Below are 25391 nucleotides of genomic sequence, written 5' to 3' on the forward strand. Positions count from 1 at the left end.
GCAAAAGCTGTGCAGGTTCTGTACCACTGGCACATGCCCAGGATGCAATGAAGTATTTGGAGCTATTGCTGCCTGTCACTTATCAAGTGCCCAGAGTGCATTGAGTTCTGTATTACCATAATTATGTTACACTGTAAATCCATGCAGCTGAGCATATTCCTGGACTTCTTACTTTTGAGAAATTTATTGACACATTACACACTGTTAATGACTGATGAACATGACATCAGCAGCTTCCAGTCAACCCCTGATTCTCAGAAAATTTACTTTATGCTGCCTTTATTAATCCACTGGGACTGTACTGCACTCAGGATTGTTTTTTCTTAAATATATGATTGAAAGTACTTCCCATTATGCTTATGAAATTGTGCACTATGTTTGACTCACTAACAAATTCCACCACTCACCTCAAAGCAGGGTGCCATATTAATATTGTCTTAAAGGTTACTTTTCTTGCAAAATTGCTGTTACCCTCTTTTCTGTACTCTAAGATGACAATCAACATAATCAATCTAAATTATATGGCAAAGACTTAAAAGTCATAAAAATATATATTCTAGATTCTTAAGTCCTGAGCCAAAAAATAATCCTTCAACAGAAAGAAATGCTATAGCTACTTCTACTTGAATATTCAAAACCGGACAGAGTTCAGCACAATTAGGTTATTTAAATAAATACTTCAGTTACCCAAAACTGGTATTGGGGTTTTTTAGTTTTTTTAGAAGTTTGACTTATGCTATGGTTCTGTGTGAAAGTCAGTCAATCAGGAGCTCTTCAATGAAGAGAAGGAACTGCTACTCTGGAAATCCCACTGAAGTGAACAGGAGGAATGGAAATACCAGGTGAAAATATGTACACTGTACAGTGTATCCAATAACAAGTGAAAATGCTCACAAGGAAAGAGTTAAAAGTCATAAACATTCAGACAGCTAAGCAGCTCCACAAGGAGTTTAGAATTTCAGTTAAATAAATCCTGTTTTCCATGGACTTTGACTACTGAGCAGAGCTGCTCGCTCACATTACTCATTGTAATTGCTCATTACAAAACAGAAGTTGCAGAAAATACTAAAAAGCTTTTCAAAAAAGAAAGGTCAAGTACAGCACCATGTTACAACAGCCTGAAAAAACCCAAAGCAAAAGCCAAAGTACTTTCTTGAGCAAGCAGTTCACTTAATTCTTTGAAATTTTGGTAGCAACCACTTCCCAAGCTCTCATAAAAACTTTACTGACTATAAAATACTTCATGCAGTGCTTCAAAGGGTCAAAGTTTAAAAGAGCAAACACAACCCCGACACCCTCTATTTTCCCAGGGGCTCCCACTGACAGAAGTCCAGAAAAGACAGCACAGAAATTTGACCAGCTCAGAAAAGAGAATCAATTGTACCCCTACAGTACAAAGTCAGATTTCTGGTGGCTGCCAGAGCTGGTCCCAGGGTTAAATCCCACATTCCCAAAAAACAGATTAACTTGCTCCATCCTCAGATAACCATGGTTTTTTGACAAGACACGACTTCCAAGTATTAAGCCCTCAATATTTGACTTTTTCCCAGCAGTTACAAAAGTGTAAAGCACCAAATTATAGATGGAACAAAATTTTTTGCAGGTACATCCAAGACATTAATTTTCAATGTTTGGGAATGTTTTCTTTAATTACAGTGTAATAACCCTTTCCCCATTACTCTGTAATTTTCCTAAGTGCTATAATTCACTTGGGTAGGTTTCTCATCTTTCTCCACTTTGTACATTGCTGCTACTTTTGCAAAATCAGTGTTGTGTCTAGAACTCACTGCTCCAAAAATCTTTCCACAGCATTTTTATGAATTTTATTTACATTACAGCTCAGTTAGATGTGAACATGAGAGTAGTCCTAGTCTATTGTACAGCTATAATTATTGAAAACCAATAGTAACAGTAAGACTGAAAACATCTTAGGAAGTATTCCACTGTTTTCTCTGAGAGTCTGTTTGGTTGCAGAGCAAAGATAATCAGAGCAGTGGGATATTTGACAGGAGGGGTGTAAATGCAGAGCAAATAAAAAAAACACTTTCAAGTCAGCTACAACAGATACTGCTCTTTGAAGGTCTCATTATTTTGTTACACAAATTAAGCTGTTACCTTAAGCTTTGGTTTTTCTTTGTAAATATTTCCAATACCCTCTTATGAAGTACACAATTACATTATGCATTACATAAGCTGATGTCTATAATCTCTTTAATAATGGACTCCCCGGACAATTCAAAGACAATTAAGCATTTGTCTGGGAATGGTTACCTCAGCTCTCAAGCCAGATAACTTCAGTAGAAATAAGCTCAATACTTGCTCAGAATATTCATTTAAATTACAGAAGTGCTCCTTCAAAAAGAAGATCTTTTGCTCAACAACTCTTGTTTCAACAAATTTAGAAGTAAGGTCATTCAAAAATTCTTTATATAGGATGCTAAGAACATAACTAGGCTAACAGAATAACCTCAGTTTTGTACTTTCTCTACAGCTATACCATGAATGAGATTATGTCCCTTTAGACATCAGTCTAAATGAAAGTATACACCAAAAACCCCCCAATAAAATTAAGAGCATTAATAAAATCTTCCTCATTCTTTGGAAATAAAATGCAGTATCAAACAAGACATTTCTTATTTGAACAAAAACAGTGACTGAGTCAACATCACAAGAGAACATACTTTCAGAGAATGAGCATTTTAAACAATAACTTGACTCAATATGAATAAAAGTTCTTTCCTTAACCAAGCAAAATAAACAAAGAGCTGCCCTACCCAGAAAGGGGAAAGGCCACCACAGTGTCCCCAGGGCTCAGCTCCCATCAGAGGGAGCCCTTTTCAAATACCTGATTCAAAACACCATCAAGACCAAGACCCTTTTCCAAGCTGGTATTTATAGTAAATGTCAAACCTGGAGAGGCATCATTTTGGAGGTAAAAAAATAACACTGAGCAAGACAAAATAGGTGGGGTAGGATTGAAGAGTATTAAGCTTAATGAAACATTATCACAACATTACCAGACAGGTCAGTTATAAAATGTCTCCAAATTAAAAGTAAAATGGCATTATCAAGACTGAATATCTCTAACACATCATAGGAAACAAATTGCTGTTATTACCAGCTTAGAGTCCTCTGGTTTGCATAAATCCTGGTATGTATTTTCAGTTAGGGAGGTCACATTTCTAAGCCTGTACTCTGCAGAGCAACAGGAATACCTGCTTCTCTACTTCTCATTATAGAATTGAAAGGCTGATTTCCAAATAATTCTTTAGTTTGTGTGGAACACACCTGTTAAAGTCAGAGTTCTAGTGAAATATATAAGCATTTACCATCAGCACTAGAAAACCTCAGTAAGCATTAAAAATAACTGCAGAGTGTCTCTCCAGGCAGAACTGCTCTTGCACCACTGCTGTTCTACAGAACAGGAGCTCCTCACTGCTGGCAGGACAGGAGAGGATCCTGTCTGGGTATTGCTTTTATCCTTGTTAGAGTCAGAAAACAGGTAACTGCTGTTACACCCCATTGAGATGGAAGGGCTGTAAATACAGGAATAAAGTGACTGTAACTGAAGCACACCTAATGAATGCAGCAAGCAGATAATGCCAGAGTGAGTGCAGTCATGCAGGGAGACCCTGAAACATCTCAAATCAGACATGTAAGGGAAGAATGTCAATGTGGCAAAACATTTGTATCAAACTCATGTATGTAAAACTCAGAAGAAAACCAAGTTTCTCAAGGAAACTATAAAGCAAATTTGTTCTCTGCAAATCTAAGCTGTGAATAATGGCAAGTTTTAGCCATAACTTTGATTATAACCTAAGTCAGTGTGAAGAAAAACCAAAACTATACAGCAAGGCCTTAAACATTGTAAATGGGAAACAAATAGTCTTACCCCAGAGATAAGAAATACTTTACAGAAGTCCAAAACAGGTAAAATCTGCAAAAAACTGGCAGCTTCCAGAGTGTCCTGAAGGTTGTCCATGTTAAGGGAAAGTTTTGCAGTATAGATGAAATCAATGATCTTCTTTAGGCCTATTTTGTTCACACCATGAAGCTTAATGCACATTAAATCTTGTTCCTTCATTCCTCCTGAAACAGACATGCAGGTAAATGTAGATGATCATTCCGATGGGACTGAAATTATTTCAGAAATTTAGAGATAATTAAAATATTATTTTAAAATTTAATTTTAAAACCCCATATGCAATAGTAGAGAGAGATGTTTAGTCCACAGTGTTGTTTGCAGTCCTGGACTGATTCACAAAAAAGATCAGTGAACTTGAACCGATTCACAAAAACATCAGTGAATTCAGCACTGAATTTGTGTCTGAGTGTCTGAATTAGAGCAATTTGGAGCAGCAATTTGGAGACAGACACAGCTTTAATAAAAACACCACCTGTGAACATGGCCTTGAAGTAATCACTCGCAGAAGCCATCATTGCTCTGTGCACAGGGAACACCTCATCACCATCTCCAGGAACGAGCGTCACGTCACAGAGCAAACCTTCCACTCGCAGCTGGTCAAAGCCCTGCAGGAAAAGCACAATGCAAAGCATCCCTTGGATTTGGGAGGAGAGCAGGAACCTCTTATTTCCCTTATGTAAATATTTGTCTACTTTTATGTACACGTGTAGTGTAGGTCCAAAAAAGTGACAAAGAAATAATTTGTCATCTTAAAACCATTATCTGTAATATATTCAATGATTAGTATTCATTGAAAACAAGCAGAATAATCATTATTTTCCAGATACAGCTGATGAATGCCAAATACACCAGGCCTTAGAAAGTAGTTTTATTCAAATAATTAAGTTATTTTCAGGAAAGAGTTCATTTTGCAAGCTTTCACAGTAGCAGTTGTTTCAGGTAGGGACTGATACCTTTTTTGGACCTACCCCTTCTAGTCACGTATGCATTCTAGATATAATTCTGTTCCACAGCAATTTAAGGGGTTTACAACCTAACAGGTTGCAAAAGTCTGTGACCTGAAAGGAAAGCAGTTATCTGGTTCTATGATTATCAAATTTGTTACCAAAGCTGACATGCTAAAAACTTCAAAATAAGCTCCCATTATACAACTGCTCTCTGAATTACTTATAGCATCTAACTGTAATAAAAAATTAAATTATCTACAGTGGCATCCTAGAGCAAGATTTCTTCCAAAGATGTTCCTGGATGGATGATGGAGGATGGATGAAATACTCTCCTCCTTCATTCACTGTGGAACAGAAACTCAAACATAAACCATTTCCCCTTGAACTGGTATTTTTCTAATACTAGCAAGAATGTAAATATTGTCTCTATAGATGTTCTACTACACAGTAGTGCCATAGTCAGACCCAGCACAGGGCATTACACCAAACCTGGCAGGGCTCTGCTACCTTAGGGACATACCTAATGTAATTCAAGAATTATATTATAGTGAGCTTCTTTGCTACAGCTGTCATGTCAGATGTAACAACATTTAAACTCTAAGAACTTGAGAGTGGACTGGGATAAGACCCCAGGAAAAGGCCAGGTTTTTTTTCCCAGACTGGTGCTGAAAGTTGAACCTCTATCTCACAGAAAAACAAATCCCAAGCAATGCTGGCTTGTGGGCATTGACAGCACATGAACATTAGAGTTTTGGAGGATTTACAGGAATTACTAGACTAATAAAATCTCTTGAGTGGACACATTGTTTAGAGCAGCCAAAAATCTCAGTACAACTCAATACAGGATGAGAATATTTAATTACCTGTAAAACCACAGAACTGTGAGTATTGCTGGTGAAAAATCTGGTGGTTCCTGTCTTCGAAGACTGCAGGTGGGCAGAGACGCCCATATCGCTGCTGCCAAGAGACACTTTCATATGAGGATCCTCCTCTTCCACCAGGGATCTAAGGGAATTGGAACAGAGAAACCTCAAGACCAAAGTCATTTTCATTCAGCAATCTTTTGTTCTAAACCCACAGTCTTCTGGGATGAAATGTAACTGCACAGAGGCTACAGAAAAAAAAAAAATCAGCAGGCAACAGAATCAGTCCTTAGTGGTTCCCTTTGGCTAATTCAAAAAAGTGAAGGGTTAACAGTCTCTACAAAGGCATAACTGCTTTTCTGATTCTAAGTTTTTCCTTTTCCTTCCATCCCCAGCTCCCTGATTTAGACACTTGAACACTGTTATTTCTACAATCCAGTATTGTAGGATGTTTTTAGAGGTTTCATCTGGTTTCCAAAATTAAGCATCTTAGCTTTTCCTTGCCAAACTGGTGGAACATTGAAACTCTAACTGTAATATTTAAAAAAAAGTATTTTCATTCTTACAGCTTGCATTACCTCATCCATGCATGACTATTCATAATAGAAAATATACATCATGGAGTTTCAAGCTGCAGTTGGAGTTTTAACCTGCTTTTAGAAACACACAATTAGAACTCCTTCAGGATATGATATCCAGTAGTCTGCTACTGTCCAGGCAAACACTTGATAATTTTAATTCAAGATTTGATTCCAAGCAATTACTGTCCAAATCTAGACAGAACAAGCTAATTTTAGGTAGAATTGTGAAAGAATTACTGCAGTGTTATTAGCCTACTATTTTAATCTTCAGATATAAATTAGGTTACATCTGAGAGCCTAACTAGGCTAACCTGTAATTATCATACAATTTTAACAAAATTCTTCTACAGAAATATTAACAACAACTAGTTTCTGTAATTTCTGGGATTTAATGTTCTACCTATAAGCCTGTATAGAGGTCTAATGAATATGTACACAATTTTAATTAGCAAACATAAGCTATTAATCCACAGAAGAGGGCATCTCTATTTTTAATCAAGTATTTCCATATCTCATAAAAGATTAATAGCTGTTTGACATAATTGCTGAAAATTTCAGATACAGAAAGTTTTCCAAATTTAAAACATGCAGGTTAAAACACTGGCCTTCAAATTGGTTTCAGAAATTACTTAAAGTAACAAGAACATGCTTAAATCCCCCTCCTTTTCCCCAGTTTTGATTATGATCACTATGTGATCATAAATCAAAAGGACAAATCTGGAATTTGTGGAAGAAAAATAATTTTCATAATTTCCTTTAAAAAAAATATTTACCCCCACCTGCTTCAGGTACAAAGACCACGCAGAGCACTTTCTGAAATTCACATATCACCCTCATAGCATTGACATGCCTTGTTCAAAGCCATGAGTACAAAAGGTCAGCTACAAAAACATATTCAAAACAAATTCACCAGTCAACAGAGTACATGGGTTTGAAACAGTGAGATTTTATGCACACAGACATAACATTGCAGGAACAAGGGTACATCTGAGCAGCTGTGACTTCTAATGTCCTCAGCTGAATAAACTAATGTGGATGAACTGCAGCATGCAAGATTTGTGCTGTTTTTGAAACACAATTATCTCTATTTTATAAAACAAATCCACAGTCATTTAACAAAGTTTACAGGGTACACCTTAGTCCGGAGAGCCCTTTTCTATCTCTGCATCCAACAAACACAACTATGCAAAGAGCAGCAAGCAGTTGCTGGCTCACAACCCAAAATATTTTTGTTCACTTGGTTCTAGGGTATTTTGGGTTTGGTGATTTCTGTTTATTTCAGTTTTCATACAATTGCATGGAGGCAAGAGTCTTACATAATTTCAAAGGACATCCAGTCTCTAAATTTGTACATGACTTCCTGAGAAGAAATACAAAATAATATGGGGAGACTTGCAAGCGTGGGCGTGAAAACAACAGATTCAACAAGCATGAATCTGACTCTTTGCTCTTGAAGCATCTTCCCAAAATGTCAGCTCAGATAAATGTTACATGAAGTAGTATTTAAAATACTTTCTCTGAACTCAGAAGAAAATAGAAAGTGAACACATCATTTAAAATCATTATGGAAAGAAACAAACAAGTAAACCAACCTCCTTGGCTGTTTGGAGTGGGCTTTTTACCATGTTTGCCACATCACTGCTTGACTTCCTGACAGACAGCATAATTCCTAAGTTTTACAAACGAAGGCAAAGGCCTTGAGCATGATTCATTTATTCCAAGGACAGCTGGGATAATGGAAGCATTTTTCTGAACATGACACACAACTTCCCATAACTCTGTTCTCTACACATTATCCTCTATAGAACACAAGCCTTGTTAAAACTGCACAGTCAACAGAGTGGATATAATAAATATTAAAATACTTGCAATACCTAAAAGTAGACATTTGACATGCCTGGTGTGGCTATTAGCAGCTCTCTACCTGATTTTCAATATATAATGAGCAGTTCTCTATCACACACATAAGCTCAGCAGCTCACCACCTGAAGCTCTTCTGCAGAAAAGATTTTCACTATTTCTCTTCCACATTTGCTGTTATGTATGGACAGAAACTTGCACATGTGAATGAGGCATTAAAAGCTGCAAATTCCACCCTATAAAAATCCACCAGAGTATAACTTTTACAATTTTAGTCCTAGACATTACCTTGGCTGTTTCCATGTGAATAAAGACAAACAGATTTTATTAATCCTATATGGGGTTTGACTTATAACTAAACAACTGTGACCAAAAAAAAAAATTGCGATGTGGGTTTTTCGTTTCTTTGAGAGGACCTGGGGATTTTTGTTTGATATGTTGTTATTAAATACACCACTACAGCTTAACAGTTCTGGAGGGCTGAGCATCCTCTCTCTTCTGCAGAAAGTGACATTCAGGAGCTGGGTTTAGCAGAAGTTCCAAAGCAAGTCAGGTATAACACCTGGCAATAAGGCACTGATCCCCTGAATTCCAGCCCTGTGACATTCACCAAGAGGGAAAGAGCACTCCCAGAGCAACCACAAATTCTGCCTTTGTCACTGGCTTAGTAGCAGCTCAGCATTTATCTCCACACATCTCCAAGAACCTGTCTTTGTAAGACAAAGTGAAACTACAACAGTGCTTAAGCTCTGTGTTAACTGCAATATACAAAAAGCGAAACTCCAGCACTGCATCACATACCCTGCAACAAAATCTTGAAGTGTTCAGAATGTAGCTTCTGTTGCAGGGGCTGTAACATTAAGATTCAGAAATAACTCTGCCATTCGCACCCAGAACAGATGGGAAATGAGCTGAATGTCCAACTGACTTCCCAACAAAACCACAGTAAGTACATCTGTCTTGTTTGGACACTTACCAAAGGCATTATTTACATTTATTAACATAGGTCTACTAAGCATTATCATTAACTCAATAGTAATGAAGGTAAACATTGATTTTTTTTTTTTTTTACTTTAAGTACAGTATATCACAATTAAGCATCCTACCAAAGGAGAAAGTTAATTCACTTTCTAATTAATTCTATTGTTCTGATCAATAAAAATCATTAAACAAGAAGTACAGCAGTACCATTTTTAACCAGAGTTTTAAAAAGTTAGGAAACAAAAGTTAAAAGAAGCTAAAGCTTCAGTAGCATGTTGTGAGAATTCACAACAAGCTGCTCTAAATGTGGATGTTAAAATCACCTTCAACACACACAGTTCATCTGGAGAGGGTTGAACATTACAGTAGTTAGCCAAGAGAATGTTGGAGTTGAATGTGAAATGAATATTAACACTGCAAGAGGAAGGCACAGGAGCTGCCTGACTTTCTGCAACCTCTGGGAAGCAGTGGCTTGCAGCTCAGAGAAAGGTGCCAGAGGTTAATTAGTTGCTATCACAGAGTAGGCTGAATCAGAATTTTCTTTTCAACCACATGTTGATTCTTTCAAGTACAGCACAGTTTTTTCCTAGAGGCTACAAGCAAATGTGCTTTTCTCATGACTCCAAGTTAATCCTCTGAGTACTTCCAACTGATATTTTTGTAGTGATGAAATACAGAGTGTTCATTATATGGATATTAACATGCTTTAACTTTGCAGCAAATACTGACAGATTTCACTGGCTGGAGTTACAACATGATTCACAGAGGCAAATTGCTTTCTAAACCACTTACCAAGTATGAACCTGTTAAAACAATTCAGAGGCATCCAGGTGATGATGATAAGCAAAGATCCTTGAAAATTGTGACAGATTTTATTCTCAGCTAGAATATTCAAATCACGCAGTTGCCATTTTGCAGAGCTTAGTGGCACAAATGAAATAAACCAATATTCTGCCGTTTTCTTCAGAAGTAGTCAAGTTTATTCTGATGCAACAGGAACAAGGCAACTAAGAATACTATTGAGGATTTTTTCATTTCCATCAGTAATCCATTAATCTATTTCTCAAACTATTGTAGAAACTCATTGAAAACAAAGTAAGGGGATCAAGCTACAGCTACAGATATTTTAGAGTGCATGTTCTCCAATTTATTTAAAACCCAGTCTTTACATAACTCAGTAAAAGCTTTGCCAAAGCCAGATCGGCCAGAGAGTGAGTTCTTAATTTGGTGAAGCTCAATAGCTCATTTTTGAAAGGACTATAACCTTATTTTCTCTGTCAAATTACTGATAAATGAACCATGACCACAAGTGTTCTGGTCACTGGTAAAATGGCTTCTGGTGCAATCACCCCTGGCATGTGCCAGAACTCTGATATTTATCAGGTAACAAGGACAGAGATTTCAATTTCAGGTTATTCTTACTGCAAGCCAAATCTTTATGATTTTATGACCTATCAAAAAAACCCCCTGGTACATCCCAGGGCTATCCTCTCCATGCACCTATGCATGTAATTCGCTAATGAACCTATTAATTAAAAAGCCAGTAAAATACAAGTAATTTTTCACTTTGTATGCATAATCTGCTAAAGAGTATTTAAGTAAGCTTAGTCTCCAAAATAACCAAAAATTATTGCCTATTTTATTGTCTTCTCATTATGAACAGATGTTCCAGCTTCCTGACTAATGAATTTAGGAATTTCCCAACAAAGTACCTGGCCACCTTGGAGCTCAGTAAGCAAAACTGATAGGGCAGCATTGCAATAAAGAAAATCTCATCATATTTTTTAAGAAATTCAAATATTACCATAATGTAGATGAAAAAATTATGCAATCGTGGTATTTCACATTTCCATTTCATATCTTCCACTCGTACAATTTCAAGAAATCTTTTATTCAGGCAAAGAAGTTACTTTTATACTTCTACTCCCCTAAAATAACATCTCTTCCTTTTATTACTACTTTTTATCAAGAATTTCTAATTTAATTATTTTATGGTATGAGCAACCCAGTAAAACTAACCAGCTTTTATCAACTGCTAATAATTTCTTATTACAAAAAAGTTTCTATAGGAAATGCAAGTTCTCATTTTAAAACACATACATGACTCCAGCTAGCAGAGAAAAGGAAGAGAAAATGTCATTTTTGTGCCAATGGGTTGACATAGCCAGTTAACTCCTCTCCACAGCCCAAGGAGCAGGTTCAAACTTCAGTTCTGGCTTTGGGGCACACAGGAACTGACACTGCTTCTCAAGAGCCGAAAGAAGCATGAACACAAGAACAACACTGAAGGCAGGACCTAAATTGCCTTGCATAGATCACCTCTGTGACACACACCATGCATCAGGAGGGGCAATCATGCCTTTTTTTCCTTTATCACTATGACCATTTGTCCTACACTACCAGCTTCAGGTGTCACTGTTCTTACTGGACAGTTTAAAGACCAAATTTTTATTAGATGAACTTGAGGCTGCTGCTGAAACTAAAAACACCTTGTATTTGTCAGGCTACTGACTTTCTTTAAAATGCTATTTAATTAGGTTCACATGAAAGGGGCCACCACAACCAGAAGTTTACAGACCATCTGCCTCAAGTGAATTATCATTGCACTGTAACTACTGTGAATGCAATCTCCTTAAACAGTTAATGGCAGCTAGTGCCAAATACTGCTCACTTTGGACAATGCTTTGATATTTATATTTTAATATTTAACTTTTTACACCTGATCTTTTTCATACATTAGATGGGCAGCAGTAACAGCTGAATATTTAAAAATATTTGCTTAGTAACTTCATACTGAGCTCTTTTAAACAAGTCTCCACTCCAGGAGAAAGGCACAAAGTAAAAACTTACTGTTTCTTAAATTAAAAAGCAAATAGATGTCCCATTTTCCACCTTTCCTCTAAAGTGAGGGTGTTCTGTAAAAGAGAACCTAAAAACAGGCTCTATACAATAGACCAAAGCAGTGAGAAGTGGGTCTTTACTTTGACAAAGCTCGGGCCAAGGGAAGCAGGAGATGAGGATACAGGACTTGCAAACCCCCCAAACAGAGCGGAGAAGGACAGAGGTCATTTGTGGGCACACACTGAAGGGCAGAGGCAGGCAGTGCTCCAGCTTTACCTGCTGTTCTGACACACTCACAGCACAAGATGCTCACTGCAGTGACCAGCTGAAGAAGGTGAAGGCAAAGTCAGTACAGGAGCAGCAGAGACTGAGCAGCTCTGCCAGCACCATCAGCAGAGGCAGCAAGGCTACAAGGGGAACAACAACCTCAACCTCACCTGAAGGACAGGGACAATGACATGTGCTTAACCACAGTCAGGCTCCAGGTGAAGCTATTTCTAGAAGCAAAGTTTTGAACACTAGTATGTAAACGTCAAGCCTTAACCTTTCCTTTCTTTTTTTTTTTTTTTTTGTACAGTCAAGTCTCTTTGGACTTCAACATGCAATCACAATATGGTGTCCAAGCACCCAAGGCCACATCAAGAGAAAGCATGAGAGCTACTACTCAGGTGATTGAAGACATTGTCACTGTTCCCAACACCGGTGGATCTCAATGGCAAGTAGGAGAACACAGAAACAAAGAAACTCCCAACATCACTTAAACCTTTCTGTATCACCTTCTAGTAAGGCCACACTGTGACCAACCCCAGCAGATCAGTTGCCATAAAGCCAGCAGAAGAGTACTGAGCAACACCAACTGTTCAGGTATGCTTTCCCAAGAATATGCACACAGAAAATATTCTCTTCAAAACTCCTTCTTAAACAACTAAACAATCACAGGTCTCAAGCTGTTTGCAGCATAATTACAGCCCGCTGGTTAATTCAAATTTGTTTTCCACAGAAACAAAGCAATATTTGGCTCAGTCACTGCTATAAAGCTTTTGTTCCCAACAGCATTTAATCTCTCTGGGAGCCTTAGCATCACATCCACACTTATCTGTTTGACAAAGGGTTTGCATTCATTGAGCCATTCGTAGCTTAAATCTGCAGACTTGCATTGTTTAATGATGCTAAATTAGAAACAGTTCACTAATGACTTTTTGCCAAAGTTGGTGTTTGTCTGTTGATTCCTGCTATTAAAAGCAGAAAAGGCAAGGAAATACACATTTTGTGGCTTTTATATACAAGGAGAACTATTTTATTCCCTTAATGTTGAAAAAGGTAAAATAGAAAAGTCAGAGGTTTCACAGGTCATGCTGGACTAACATGGCATGTATTTTCTGCTCTTTATGTTTGGTCTTAGGTACTCAAGAGTTAAACAAGAAATTTGACTAGGCAGCTTAATACTTCCTGTGTATTACAAAACACAAAAACCATTCTGCATGCACCAGCAGATTACAGCTGTACCTCATGTGTCCTTAGTTTCCAAACACAGAAATTAGTAAATTAACAGAATGGCTCCTTAGAGAGAAATTTAAGTCTAAGGAGGCACCTGCACTTTCAATATTTGGTCACAGAGCACACATCCCACTGTATTCCTATAAACAAATTAGGAACTACTCCTCTCAAGAGTGTTAGAGGTTTTTTCCCTATATACTGGTCAGAATAATTCTGATACCTTAAAAGTCAGTAAGATTCTGACTTTAGGGTTTGGGTCGTTATCTACCATTCCTCTTGCTCTGTCACTTCTCACAGATGTTTCAGCATTCTTTTATTGCAGTCTGCCAGAGAGGATGTAGAGGGGCATTAATTACTTTCAATTGTAAAATATTTTTCTCCTGTGTGATAAAGTATTTAGATCTGTGCATGCCAGATAACAGGGGCATGTGACTTGTTCATCCCATGAAAAACCACAATTGCAATTTAGACATTGATGCAATCTTTGCCACTGCTGGACAGCAGCAACATTGCTGCACACTTCCACTTTAGTGTGATAGCTACACATCATTACACTACAATTCCTATTATTACCATTTAGAACAAGCAACTACTATTTTGAAACCCAAATACTCACCAAGCACTTTTTGAAAATCCATATGTAGCCCCATCCAAATGTCAAGAGAAAATACCACTTAACACTAGAAAAGTCAATGAGTAGAATGTGACTGCAGAACAAGATTTTTTCACCTTAACAAAGAAATAATGGCAAAAAATAAACTGGCAGAACTGTCATGCTGGCAGAACAGGCTAACATATTCTAGATAATTCAATAAAGATGCTTTACCATGTCACAACACAATGTCAATATTGCAACATCGTGCTGTATAAGGAGAAGTGTGCAATTTTGGGGACCTGTAGGCCACATCATCCCCTATGAAGTCTCCCCCCCAAAAAACCAGTAGCCCCTGGAGACTTCATGATAAACAAGTTGGAAGTTTTTTCTCATTTTTCTCAGTTTATTACAGCAATGAAAATTTGCTGTATGAATGAAATTTCTAACTTAGAATTATCTATTGAAATACCTATTATATAAAGAGCAGAAGAAATACCAACAGGCACAAAGGAGAACTCTATACACAAAACTTCTAGGATTAAAAGCAGTCTCCTATTAGTATGATGCAAGCCCCTTCTACTCCCCATTCATCCAATCCATCTTTTTGCACGTATTGTCAGATCAGTTTAAAACATATTTGAGGTGAGCTGCATACTGACTTCCAACATGTTGAAGGTTGAAATATCCAGGAAGCAATGTCGTAAAATGGAAATGTTGCCAAAGACAGGAGCGTGTGAATATCCTGTAGTCTGTCAAACGCTCAGAAGCCCAACAAAAGGGTTCATTTCCTAAAAATGACCATTGAAGGCAGCAGACACACATAGGGTGGTCTCACCAAAGAGAACCAATACAGGTGCTCTGGTGAATCACACAGACACGCCTTTTCCCATTTAAATACATATCCCTGTAAAGGATAAATTCAAAGAGCTCATTGTAGAGCAAAGCAGATAGTTGGAAGAAGACACAAAAGCATTAACCTGTAAAACCAATATAAGCAGCTAAAACTAATGCTGCTTACTCCAGAGTATTAAGAATTTATTCTACCTTTCTGCAAAGCAACTGATTTCCATTAGAGCAAAGCATTTCCTATCAGATGAATTTCATAACCACATGACTCAGGATAGACTGTGTAGTAAACCGTTTGATAACAATACATTTGGAATACTACATCTGTTTATTTCTCCTAATATTAGTCAGTTATTTATGAAAACACATGCAAAGGATACTTTCCATTTAATACTATTCCATGTGAAAAGACAGAAGGCACTAAGATTACAAGTGGATTATTCTGAAATAAGAATTCTTCTCTTTTACTTATCTTTAAAATTGGCATGCAGGTGACTAAAACCACTTAACTGAACATTTAACTTTCTAAAAACCAGCTAAGAATATTCTTGCATGACATAACCTTAATAGAACTCTGTAAAGTGTTTTTGGAAATAGTGTTTTTGCATTATCAAATTCTTTGTAGATGTTCATCATAGCAGTTTAATCTCCTGAGTTTCCAAAAACATCTCTTCCATTTGTATTAATTTAAGATGTGCACAATATAAAAAAAATTTACATTACTGGCATGAATAGGAAAGAATTCTCTTAGTTCTTAATGCATGAGATGCTGTGCACCATGAACAATAAGTGGGACCCATGTTCCTTTATTGCCTCAAAGCTGTTAAATATAATTCAGGACTGCTCCTCACCCTCACTGTAGTAGTGCTTAAATTCTTAACCTCTGATTATGTCAGTCACTGTTGCTTTTTTGTTTTTAAACATTTGGCAATCATGTTAAATAACAGCCATGATGCCATGGGACATCACTTTTTCAAGTGTTATTCACTGTCTGTGCTATTCACTTTCTCCTTTCCTCTTATTCCCTTGCTGAAACTGTCCACCTAATATATGAAGTCATGTAGGTCTCTCTCCACATAGTCAACACAACCACAAATATGAATATGATTTGACTAGTGGTGCATAAACTTGCTGTAACAGCTTTCACAATGTTTGACAAACAGCATCTATATTCTAAACCCCAGCAAAATAAGTGCCACAAAAGAAAATGCAGCCTGACAAAGGCGTGTGCATGTACCTACAGCTGCATTCCTAACTCATGCACTCAGCCAGCTGCACTACACCTACAGATATTGGCACATGCCAGTCTTCCAAGTCTAATAGAGCCTAATTTTCCCTAAGCAATGTCACTGGATCTCTCCAGCTTGGGGGAAAGTTCAAGCTATTCTGGATCAGTTTCAGCAGCAGTCAGGGAATGTGAAGAGTTACCTCTTTGCAGTCAGGATGTCCTGAAAATATCCCAAATAAACAACTGGTGGTATAGAAATCCACCAGCCAAGAGGCTGCAAGTCCCTGCTGCTCCTTCCCATTGCCAGGAAAGGGGTACCAGCTCCTACAAACCAAGCAGACTTCCCAGTGACAGAACCACATCCTCACTCACAAATTGATCACACCTCAGCTTCTGCAGGTCCTTCATGTCAGGTACTGCCCAGCCACAAGTTCCCCATGGCACAGAACCCTGTGAGACGAGCTCCTCACACTCATCTTCCCCCATCAGCAACTACCACAAACTTCCCAAGCAGAGACTGAGCTAAGCCTGCACAGCTGCAGGACAGTCAACATTTTGCAGTGGCACTTTGTACACAGGTACTTCATCCAAGAAGCCAAACCTGCTCACAACCACCAGTCTCAGCATTTTGAGACAGGGAAACCAAAGCAGAGTTCAGCTATCGGGTACACAGACCAAAAAAACTCTAATAAAATCTATGCATCCTGATCATCAGTTTAATCTCTAGGTATGTCACTTGTAAATCATAAGCAGGATGAAACTTTTAAAGCTAAGGTCACCTTTATTAGAGGAACCTGAAAAACTGGAATTTCATTTTAAATACAAGGGGAAAAAAAAACCGAACAAAGCACTTTTAAGATCTTCCTACTTTGCATTCCAAAGTACACTAAACCCCTTATTTTGTAAGATTTAGATGTCAAGTATCAAAGGGATTAAAAGCTCAATCATACCTTTGTATATCCTAGATCCAAAATATGAATAAAGTGTTCATCTGTGAATTCTAGAGTTTTACGGCCATTTATTTTACATCAATACATGTTCCATTTCACACACCACTTATTCCTCAACCCTTTACTCAAAACATAAGCTTCTTGCCAGTGTGCAGAGTACTACTTACAACAGAAGTTATAAATATGAATATGAAAAACAGATTATATAAAACAGTTTTGAATTTTCTGTTATCTCTGCAATGAAAGTAATTAATCTGATCACCTACTTTACTGGCCAACCCAAATTACAAGAGATTTTTTAATTAGTTGATTTATATTGCCTAATCAAATAGGTGCCATTTTGTAATGTTTCTCATTCTTTATAATAAAATATATGAATCATTTTAGCGTTAGATATACAAGTTAGATATACACAGACCTCCTAAAGCCAGGTCTGTGTGCCAATAAAGAAATGTCTCCATAAACATTGAGATACATTGACTCATTATCAAGAGATGATTAAGGCTGCTGATCACATATTTCTCATGCTCCAGATAAGCTCAGCATCATATAGTTTAAACATGATCACTAAACCTGCTCATATTTTCAACACACTGAGCTAATCAGCCACAAGATCCCCATCACAAAGGCTGGAGCATTCTCAGGGCTAAGATTAGCACTTTAAAGGCGACGCACAAAAGAAATGCTCCCTTTCAGCAGCAGAGACATCAGACTGGGCTAGTTCTGATTTTTCTTGCATTTAAGACCACTACAGTTTAAAACCAACAGCATAAGATAAAACACCAATGACAGTGTTTCCCTGAAACAGGTTCAAATGTCTCACAACTCTTACCATCTTGATATTTACCTTATATTTAAGTCATTTTTTTTAACAACTCAGAATAGCTAGCAATTTATAGGAAACAGCTTCCCTTTTGGTAGCCTTAAGTATATTTGATGCTTCCCATAAAAATTGTGAAGCACATCCACACCTTGTCAAAGATGAATTAATCTCAAAAGCGAGTGTGCCCAGCAGAGGTTTGGTACAGGAAGGTTTGTTCCCCACCTTGCTGCCCGAGAACAATAGTGACCCTGCACATGGCGCTGGATCCTTTCAGCCCCACCATAACAATGCCACAATTAAAAAAAGACATTTAGAGGACCTGTGCACCTCTCTCTTACAGCATGTACCTACAGTAGCTGCAGCAAAAGCCTATCTGTAAACTGACAATACAAGCTTAAAAGTACTAATATTGTAGGGATTAGACTGGAATTCTATTGGAAAGTAGTAGCCTTTACAGCAGTTTCCAGATAGAAGAGTCACCTACACTGCTACCTGTGCATTTTAAAGCAACTCTTCCTCCTTTTGGAAGAGCTGCTTCCTTAAACAAAGGCAGAAGGAATTCAGTACCCTGAGCTTAGTAGTTTTATTTCAGAGAAAGAAAAAAAAAAGCCACCTGTATATGGTAATACAGAACTCACAGCAACAAAAGGTGAACAAAAGCTGCATCAGGATTTGGCAAGACAAAGGCACATTGTGAAGCTACTTTACACTGACAACCTGTATATCTACGTAGTTATTCAGATATGAATGATTCAAATTTATAAGCTTTTATTGTAACTTTTTATGAAGACATTCAATTTGTATTAAAGCTAAGACTTTAAAGAATAAAACAAGACCAAAGCAGGATGATTTCACCTCTACAAGAACTCACACGAACAAAAGTGCAATATAATACAGCAGGTGATTTCAAGCTCAATTTCCAGATGAAATAGTCAGGAGAAGGAAACGTTCACATATACACTATATAGAAAGCCTACCAGCCTCAAAGCTTAACTTGTCATTTCAAGATCAGCTCTACAAATTAACACCACCACAAACTTTTCAAATGAACATACACAGTATCATTATGAATAGGGCTTCATCTGCACAATTTCTCTACATTTCAACAAAAAGGGAAAGACTTGACACGACATCCATCATGAAACATCCAGGATAAAATCGGGAGGGGGGTCTACATAGCAAACAAGATAAAATTCTGAGTGCCAATGTCATTTAATATGTATCAGGGTATCTTGCCACAGGGTAGTCTCACAAAAAGAATTCCCACCTTATTATCCTCATTTCTCTCACTTACATGTATGCTGGAGAAAGTGGCGATGACCTGGATGTTTTAAGCACAGGAACTGGGAATTTCCAGATAGCAGGAGAGCTCGTTTTCCATTTCAATGGCATGTTGTCACCACGGTACTACAATAACAGTAAACAGCGTTTCCATAACAGACTACCAACTAGGACTTCCATTCCACACACTACTGACACAGCAGTGGCTGCTGCAAAGAACAAGGAAATGATTCTGCCAATGCCCTTAAACCGATGCTTCCAATCTGTAAAACAGGGCTGTAAGGCATCTCCTTTTAAATCCTGCTGTCCCCTAAAGCAATATGATGATTCTATCCTTCTAACTCAACAATAGTGCCACCTCGTTAGGGAAGCACTGACTGCAGTATATGTTAAGAAAAAAAAGAAAAGACTGCACTCTGCACACCAGCATAATGCAGCTTTATTTAATAAAAGCAGCTAATTTTTAAAGTACTGTTTCTGATGCTATTGTTCTACCTTAACAGGGACACTGCAGCACTCTACTATATTCTCTTCCTATTAACCTCATTTCTGACCAATGGAAGCAGAAAAAAAAAAATGGGTTTCATATGAAAATGAAACAACATACCTACTCAGAATACACTTGTCATCCTCTGAACATTCTTCTTTTGAGCTGCAACAATACAAATGGGATATAAATCTCAGCATAGCCTTAGGCCACGGCTAATAGAGATCTGTGACTAAATTCAGCAGCCTGTTTTCCTCCTGTGCAAGCTCTGACCAAACAATACAAGAATGCCATTATGGAAAAAGCCCATTGCAAAAATCAGTCCTTCTAATCCATAGCTAGGAAGACAAAATAAAGCAGAAATCGCTGCAGGTTTCTGCATGCTCTTCTAATAGCTTCTGGTTCAGGATGCTCTCATTTTCCTATTCTCATTTCCAAGGAGGAAGAGCAAAATCTCATGCATTTTACAACATGATGTGGGAACACAAATCTCACTCTGTCTTCTGCAGTAGAGAAGCAGAGACTAGCAGGCTGTTAATAGCAGTCTTTGTAGGAACGCTATCAACAATCTAATTCTCAACGCCCCCCAGCAGCTCCCAAATTGCCTCCAGAGCTGACGAAGCAGATGGGACCACGCCGGTCCCCACCAGGGACCGCTCCGCAGCTCAGGGCTCTGCCTGGTGACCTCCCGGGGCTGACGACAGCGGGGAGCAGGGAAGGCAAGCTATTAAAAAGGGAGGGGGGAATTTAATAGCATCTTATGCAGAAGCAGAGCATGTTTCTAGGGAAGAGAAGGCAGAGATTCCGCTATATGATTACCTTACAGGAAAAAAATACATCACCTCTAATGTATCGCACAGCAGACCAAATCAACAGTAAGATATTTAGTCTGCAGATTTCAGAAGTCTCTGTACAGCATGACAATTTTTCTATTCATCAGGACAGCCTAATCTTCTCATTAAAAAGCCAACACCCTGTCACGCTATTTAGCAATAAAGCATTGAACCAGGAGCTATTTCTATAAATGTCTACAAATTTATTCATTCTAGTGACATTTAACAACACTCTGATAGGGTTCTGTAAGAGTGAAACATTATAAGTTTCACTGTTACAAAATGTTTTTCACAATGTAAATTCAATTTTACGATGAAATCACAAGGGAATAATTGCTGCTCCTGATCACCATTATTGAAAATAAGTTTTGGGCAAGCTGTTACCAAATCCAAAGGCAAGGAATTAAAACAACACAGGACAACCTCACTCAAAACCAGATGCACCCCTTGGACAAACAATTCAGGGCCTCTCCCCCACTTCTCTGAAGTTCTAAATTATAAATGAGCAGCGTTAACCCAGGCAACAAATTTCACAGGAACTGGGATGCTGAAGAGACACCGCTGTGTATGACAATAGTGTTTATATGCTGTGACTGCTAAGAAACACTAGTCCTGCAAAAATATCTATGCAGTTTTAGCACAGTCATACTTTTAGCAAAAGAATTCAAGTATTTACATGCCAACAGCCAGGCTTGGCTACACCCTTGGTCAATACTGTGGCCAGTCTCACAAACACACACAACACCAGACTACTACATCGTGCCAGCTCTGCACTGAAGGTCTAGAAATCATGTTGAAAGATGTTAGGGTTAGCTATTATAATCACAAAGTAAAAAAAAAAAAATCATTAATTTGCATTCACACACTCAGCTTTGCTTCTGCATTCCCCATTACATAGAAAGTGTCTTAAAACAAAAAGCAAACACAGTTACTCCCTTCCTCACACAGAGTGCAGCCAGAGCAGCCAAGTGGTAACTGCTGTGAAGCCTCTGCCTCCACTGCTCTACCACCCCCAAGGAGATCTTCACATGTTTTATTTATTAACAGCAGCAGGACTAATTTAAAAAAAAGAATGAGGTTAAAGACAATCAATGGACCCTTTTCAGAAGTAACTCCTGAAATACTGTTTTGATCAGTAAAATAAAATCCAGCTCAAGCCATAAAGTCATTCCCAAGCATTGACTGACATTGAAGTCAATCCAGACAGGCACAGAAATCAGAGCTGCTCCTCACTTTTGACCCCAACAAGATCATTCACCCTAGAGGGCAACATGAATCCTCAACTACCTGTTCTCCCTTGTCTGCTCCTGGTCCCACTTACTCTACAAACATAAATAAAACCTTAGCAGAAAAAACAGTAAACAATTTTTTTACAGTACAGGAATGCCAAGTCCAGCATAAACTACTCCACCAAACAGTCCATGTACAAAAACCAGAACTGAAGAAAGCAGCAGTGCCAGGTACTCTAAAAATAGGGAAATACTTGTCACTTGCTAAAGAACAACCATGTGAGAAATGAATCACCTATCCACACATAAGGAGAAAAAATATAAATCAAACCCCTTTTTCTTCCTGACAGTCACAGATTGGTTGCATATTCACAAGGAAAATACTATTATTATGTATTTTATGCTTTGCATCAACTATTCCTAAGAAAACAAAACATCTCAGTATATAATTCTGATATTTTAATTAAGACTTCAAAATAACATTTTAGCTGCACATTTAAATATATGGGAAAAGTAATCTGGTCTCCTGGAGTGTGTTGTACCACTGAATACACATTTTTCTATTCTCATATTACATAGCTTTGCCACTCACCCTCAAATGAAGGATTCTGAGGGCCAAAAGCAGCATTACACCTCTGTGCAGAATACTCCTTGCTGAAAAAACATTTTCCCAGTGAAGTGCTCTGAAAACATACCAACTAGGCACACAAATTGGAGATGTGCTTTAAATTTAAAACTCCTAAGTGCTGAAAATCCCATGATAACTGCACAGGTTAAACATAATTTTGGGACCATTCAAGGGGCTTTTCTGTAATTTTCTCACAAGCATGTTCACATTCAAAATTAAAAGCATCTACTATTTATAACTTGCTTGAAGTTACATTCTACTTATTATCCAAGTCTGCCACACATCCCTAATTCTGTGTACAAAAGATGAGAACGTGTTTGGGTTTTAAGCAACTATTTCCATGTTCATGTTTCCAAAGCTGCACTGAGCACAGACAAGTAACTGACAGAGTATCACGAATTTCTGCACAAAACTCAGCCATAAAGGAAAGGAACAGGTGGCATAAGAAGAACAAAAGTAAATAATGCCACCAAAGGCAAGATCCCAAGGTGCCACTTCACAGAGCTGAGACATTAAGAGAGGCCAGAAGCTACTGACTGGGGCTGAACAGCAGTGCAGCTCTGATCCCACAGAGAGAAGACTGAAAAAAGTGCTTGTGATTAGAGGAAGGCATTTCCCAACCCTCTCCCTCCACCTACATCCTCCTTCACTATTGACCAATGAGCAGAATTTGGCCCCAGATGAGAAGAGCAGGCACACAGCATCACACTCAGCAAGCACATGACCAAATCACACACAGAGTTCCCTTGCCAGGGCACTGATCACAGCATCCTTTCTTCTCAAAGCTCTTCCTGATTTTCAGAGCAGGAACACAGCTGAAACCACGTCCCTTGTGACTCTCTTCCTTTTCTAGGGATATCCTCTTCCCTGCTATCCTCCCTGCTGCTGCCACGTTGTGTCACACACAGCAACTGTCAACACATTGTCCTCTTACAGCCCACTGTGTTCACAGTTCTGGGCATCTGTACATCCAACAAAACTTTTAAACCATCTCTGCATTTCCCATAAGACTTTCCTTCACAGTTGTTTAAAAAGAAGAAAAAGGCAGAAAGCTGTACTAGAGCCCAGGCAATATAAAACTGCTCTAGTTTGAAAGTATTTATTCTTAGCCTTTGAATGCCACCTGAATTTTTGTATGAAAACCAAGCAGAATAAAAGTTAATTTCTGGGGATGTTGCTGGATTTTCATCAGTTTGCACAGATAATGAGTTCAGCCTTTTTTCCTCAGTTCTTAAACTGTTAAAAACAAAACTGAAAAAACCCTGCTCAGTCAAGTGATTTGCTGTGGTCAAAAAATTGCTGTTCCACTTTAACAGGCTACTTACCTCTCTCCTTTTATTCATCTCTTAGGTGTCAGAGGAACTGAAAGCACTAGGTGAAAAGTAAGGTTATGCTATATCACAACTTTCTCAAGTCTTCCAAACCCTTCCCAGCATGACCTGAAAAGTCTTCTCACTTCCAGAACCTCAGGCTTCTTAAGCTTTCCAGAAAGAAAAGCAGCCAAAGCTACAGTGACAGTGTGATGTACATCTCCCGTTTTCAGCTAGAAATGTAGACAACAGAAAGGTCTTAATATTTGTGTCACAAACTATTTCCTACTGATACAGTCTTTATATAAGAGAAGATGCCAGACTCAACAAGAAAAATACCTTGAAGTGTAGTGGTTAGACCAGTAAACATATACAAATTTCTGAGACTTTCCCCCCATACCTGTGTTCTAAAAATTCATTGATACAAAAGCATGTTTCCATTTTAAAATGTGCATTTGTTTAAGAAATTAGCAGCAGCAGAGCTCACTCCAAACTGAAGGCAGAAAACCAGTTTCACATAGGGATGAATTGCTCTCATCTTTTCTATATCTTCAAACCACCAGCCTGCTGAGCTGATGCATCCTACACCACACAAGAGCATTTTGATACAGAAGAAAATAAAGCAGAACCCCCCAAATCCAGCAAAATATTCCCAAAGGTATGGAGCTCAAATGCAGTAATCATTTCAGCAATTTAAATATGGCTGCAAAGGCACAATCTAGAAACTGAAGAGGAACAAATAAGGACATGTAACATTTCTCTACAGGTTCCCAAAAAACTGACTGTGTGATAATTTAATTGGCTTCCTTACTCAGCTTTTTCCACTTCACACGGGTGCTTCTCACGCCTCTACCTCTGGCTTTTCAGTCTATTAAACTGCAGCTGTTCCAATTACTGGAAGAGAATAATTAAAAGATGGTGTTGACAGTACTGCCCTGTATATGAGTCAGGTAATTAATACAATTTCTTTGACCATATATCTCAAAATATTCATACCAAAATTCATACAAAGGGAAAACAAGTCTTTGCCTAAGGAGGAATCCAAAGGAAACCACTGCAGTCACATCTGCAGTCCTCTCACAGCAGCACTGAAACATTCCCCATATACTGAAGTGCAGAAGAAGACTGGCAATATGCACCTGGCAGTGCTTTTACTGAAATGGCAACTTTTCTAGAAACATCAAAAGTCTTACTAAGAGATCTTAATAAATCTTACAAAAAAACAGTTTTTGAATTAATTTTTTTAAATTACATTAAGAAATTATCTTTAAAACTGCTAAAGACAGTTCTGACAATTACACCTGTATTTTGACTTGCTACCTGCTATACTGTCTCAATTCTTTTTTATAACTGGGGATAAAAAGGCCCTCAGACATTAGATGTAAGTTACAGCAGCTTTTAGAAGCAGTTGTACTGTAGACATCAAGGTGCATGTGATGGATAATAAATGGATCAGAGATGCTTACAAAGTAGTTACTATCAAATAAATTTAATTCTTTTAAACTGGGATGACTGCTCATGGAACAAGGAACAATCATAAAGAAGTGAGATAAACTGGGTTTGCAGCCAACCCCTCCTGCTGTCAAAATGCTGTAAGCAGAGCTGGTTCCTGTCTCTATAGCAATATGTGGGGCCCTTTCTCAAATAGGAAAAAAAAATCCACTAATCTTTAAATATTAAGTTAAG

The 25391-nt window shown here is 38.0% G+C and overlaps 1 protein-coding gene across 6 annotated transcripts in view; it reads right to left on the reverse strand.

Moving 5' to 3' along the window:
• Positions 1-25391, reverse strand: part of KLHL13 (kelch like family member 13) — a 78439-nt gene that overhangs the window by 17996 nt on the left and 35052 nt on the right. For 5 of the 6 annotated variants that reach the window (XM_030228846.2, XM_030228847.2, XM_050974409.1 and 2 more), the window contains 3 exons: positions 5736-5877; positions 4398-4530; positions 3893-4089 (listed from right to left, as the gene is read on the reverse strand). In XM_030228846.2, the coding sequence (XP_030084706.1) occupies positions 3893-4089; positions 4398-4530; positions 5736-5877 (472 nt within the window). Of the gene's footprint in view, positions 1-3892; positions 4090-4397; positions 4531-5735; positions 5878-24516; positions 24538-25391 lie in introns of those variants that run through there. The other variant, XM_050974411.1, reaches the window with a different exon arrangement.

The sequence above is a fragment of the Serinus canaria genome, chromosome 4A (genome assembly GCF_022539315.1).
Source record: "Serinus canaria isolate serCan28SL12 chromosome 4A, serCan2020, whole genome shotgun sequence".
NCBI classification, from domain to species: Eukaryota; Metazoa; Chordata; class Aves; order Passeriformes; family Fringillidae; genus Serinus; species Serinus canaria.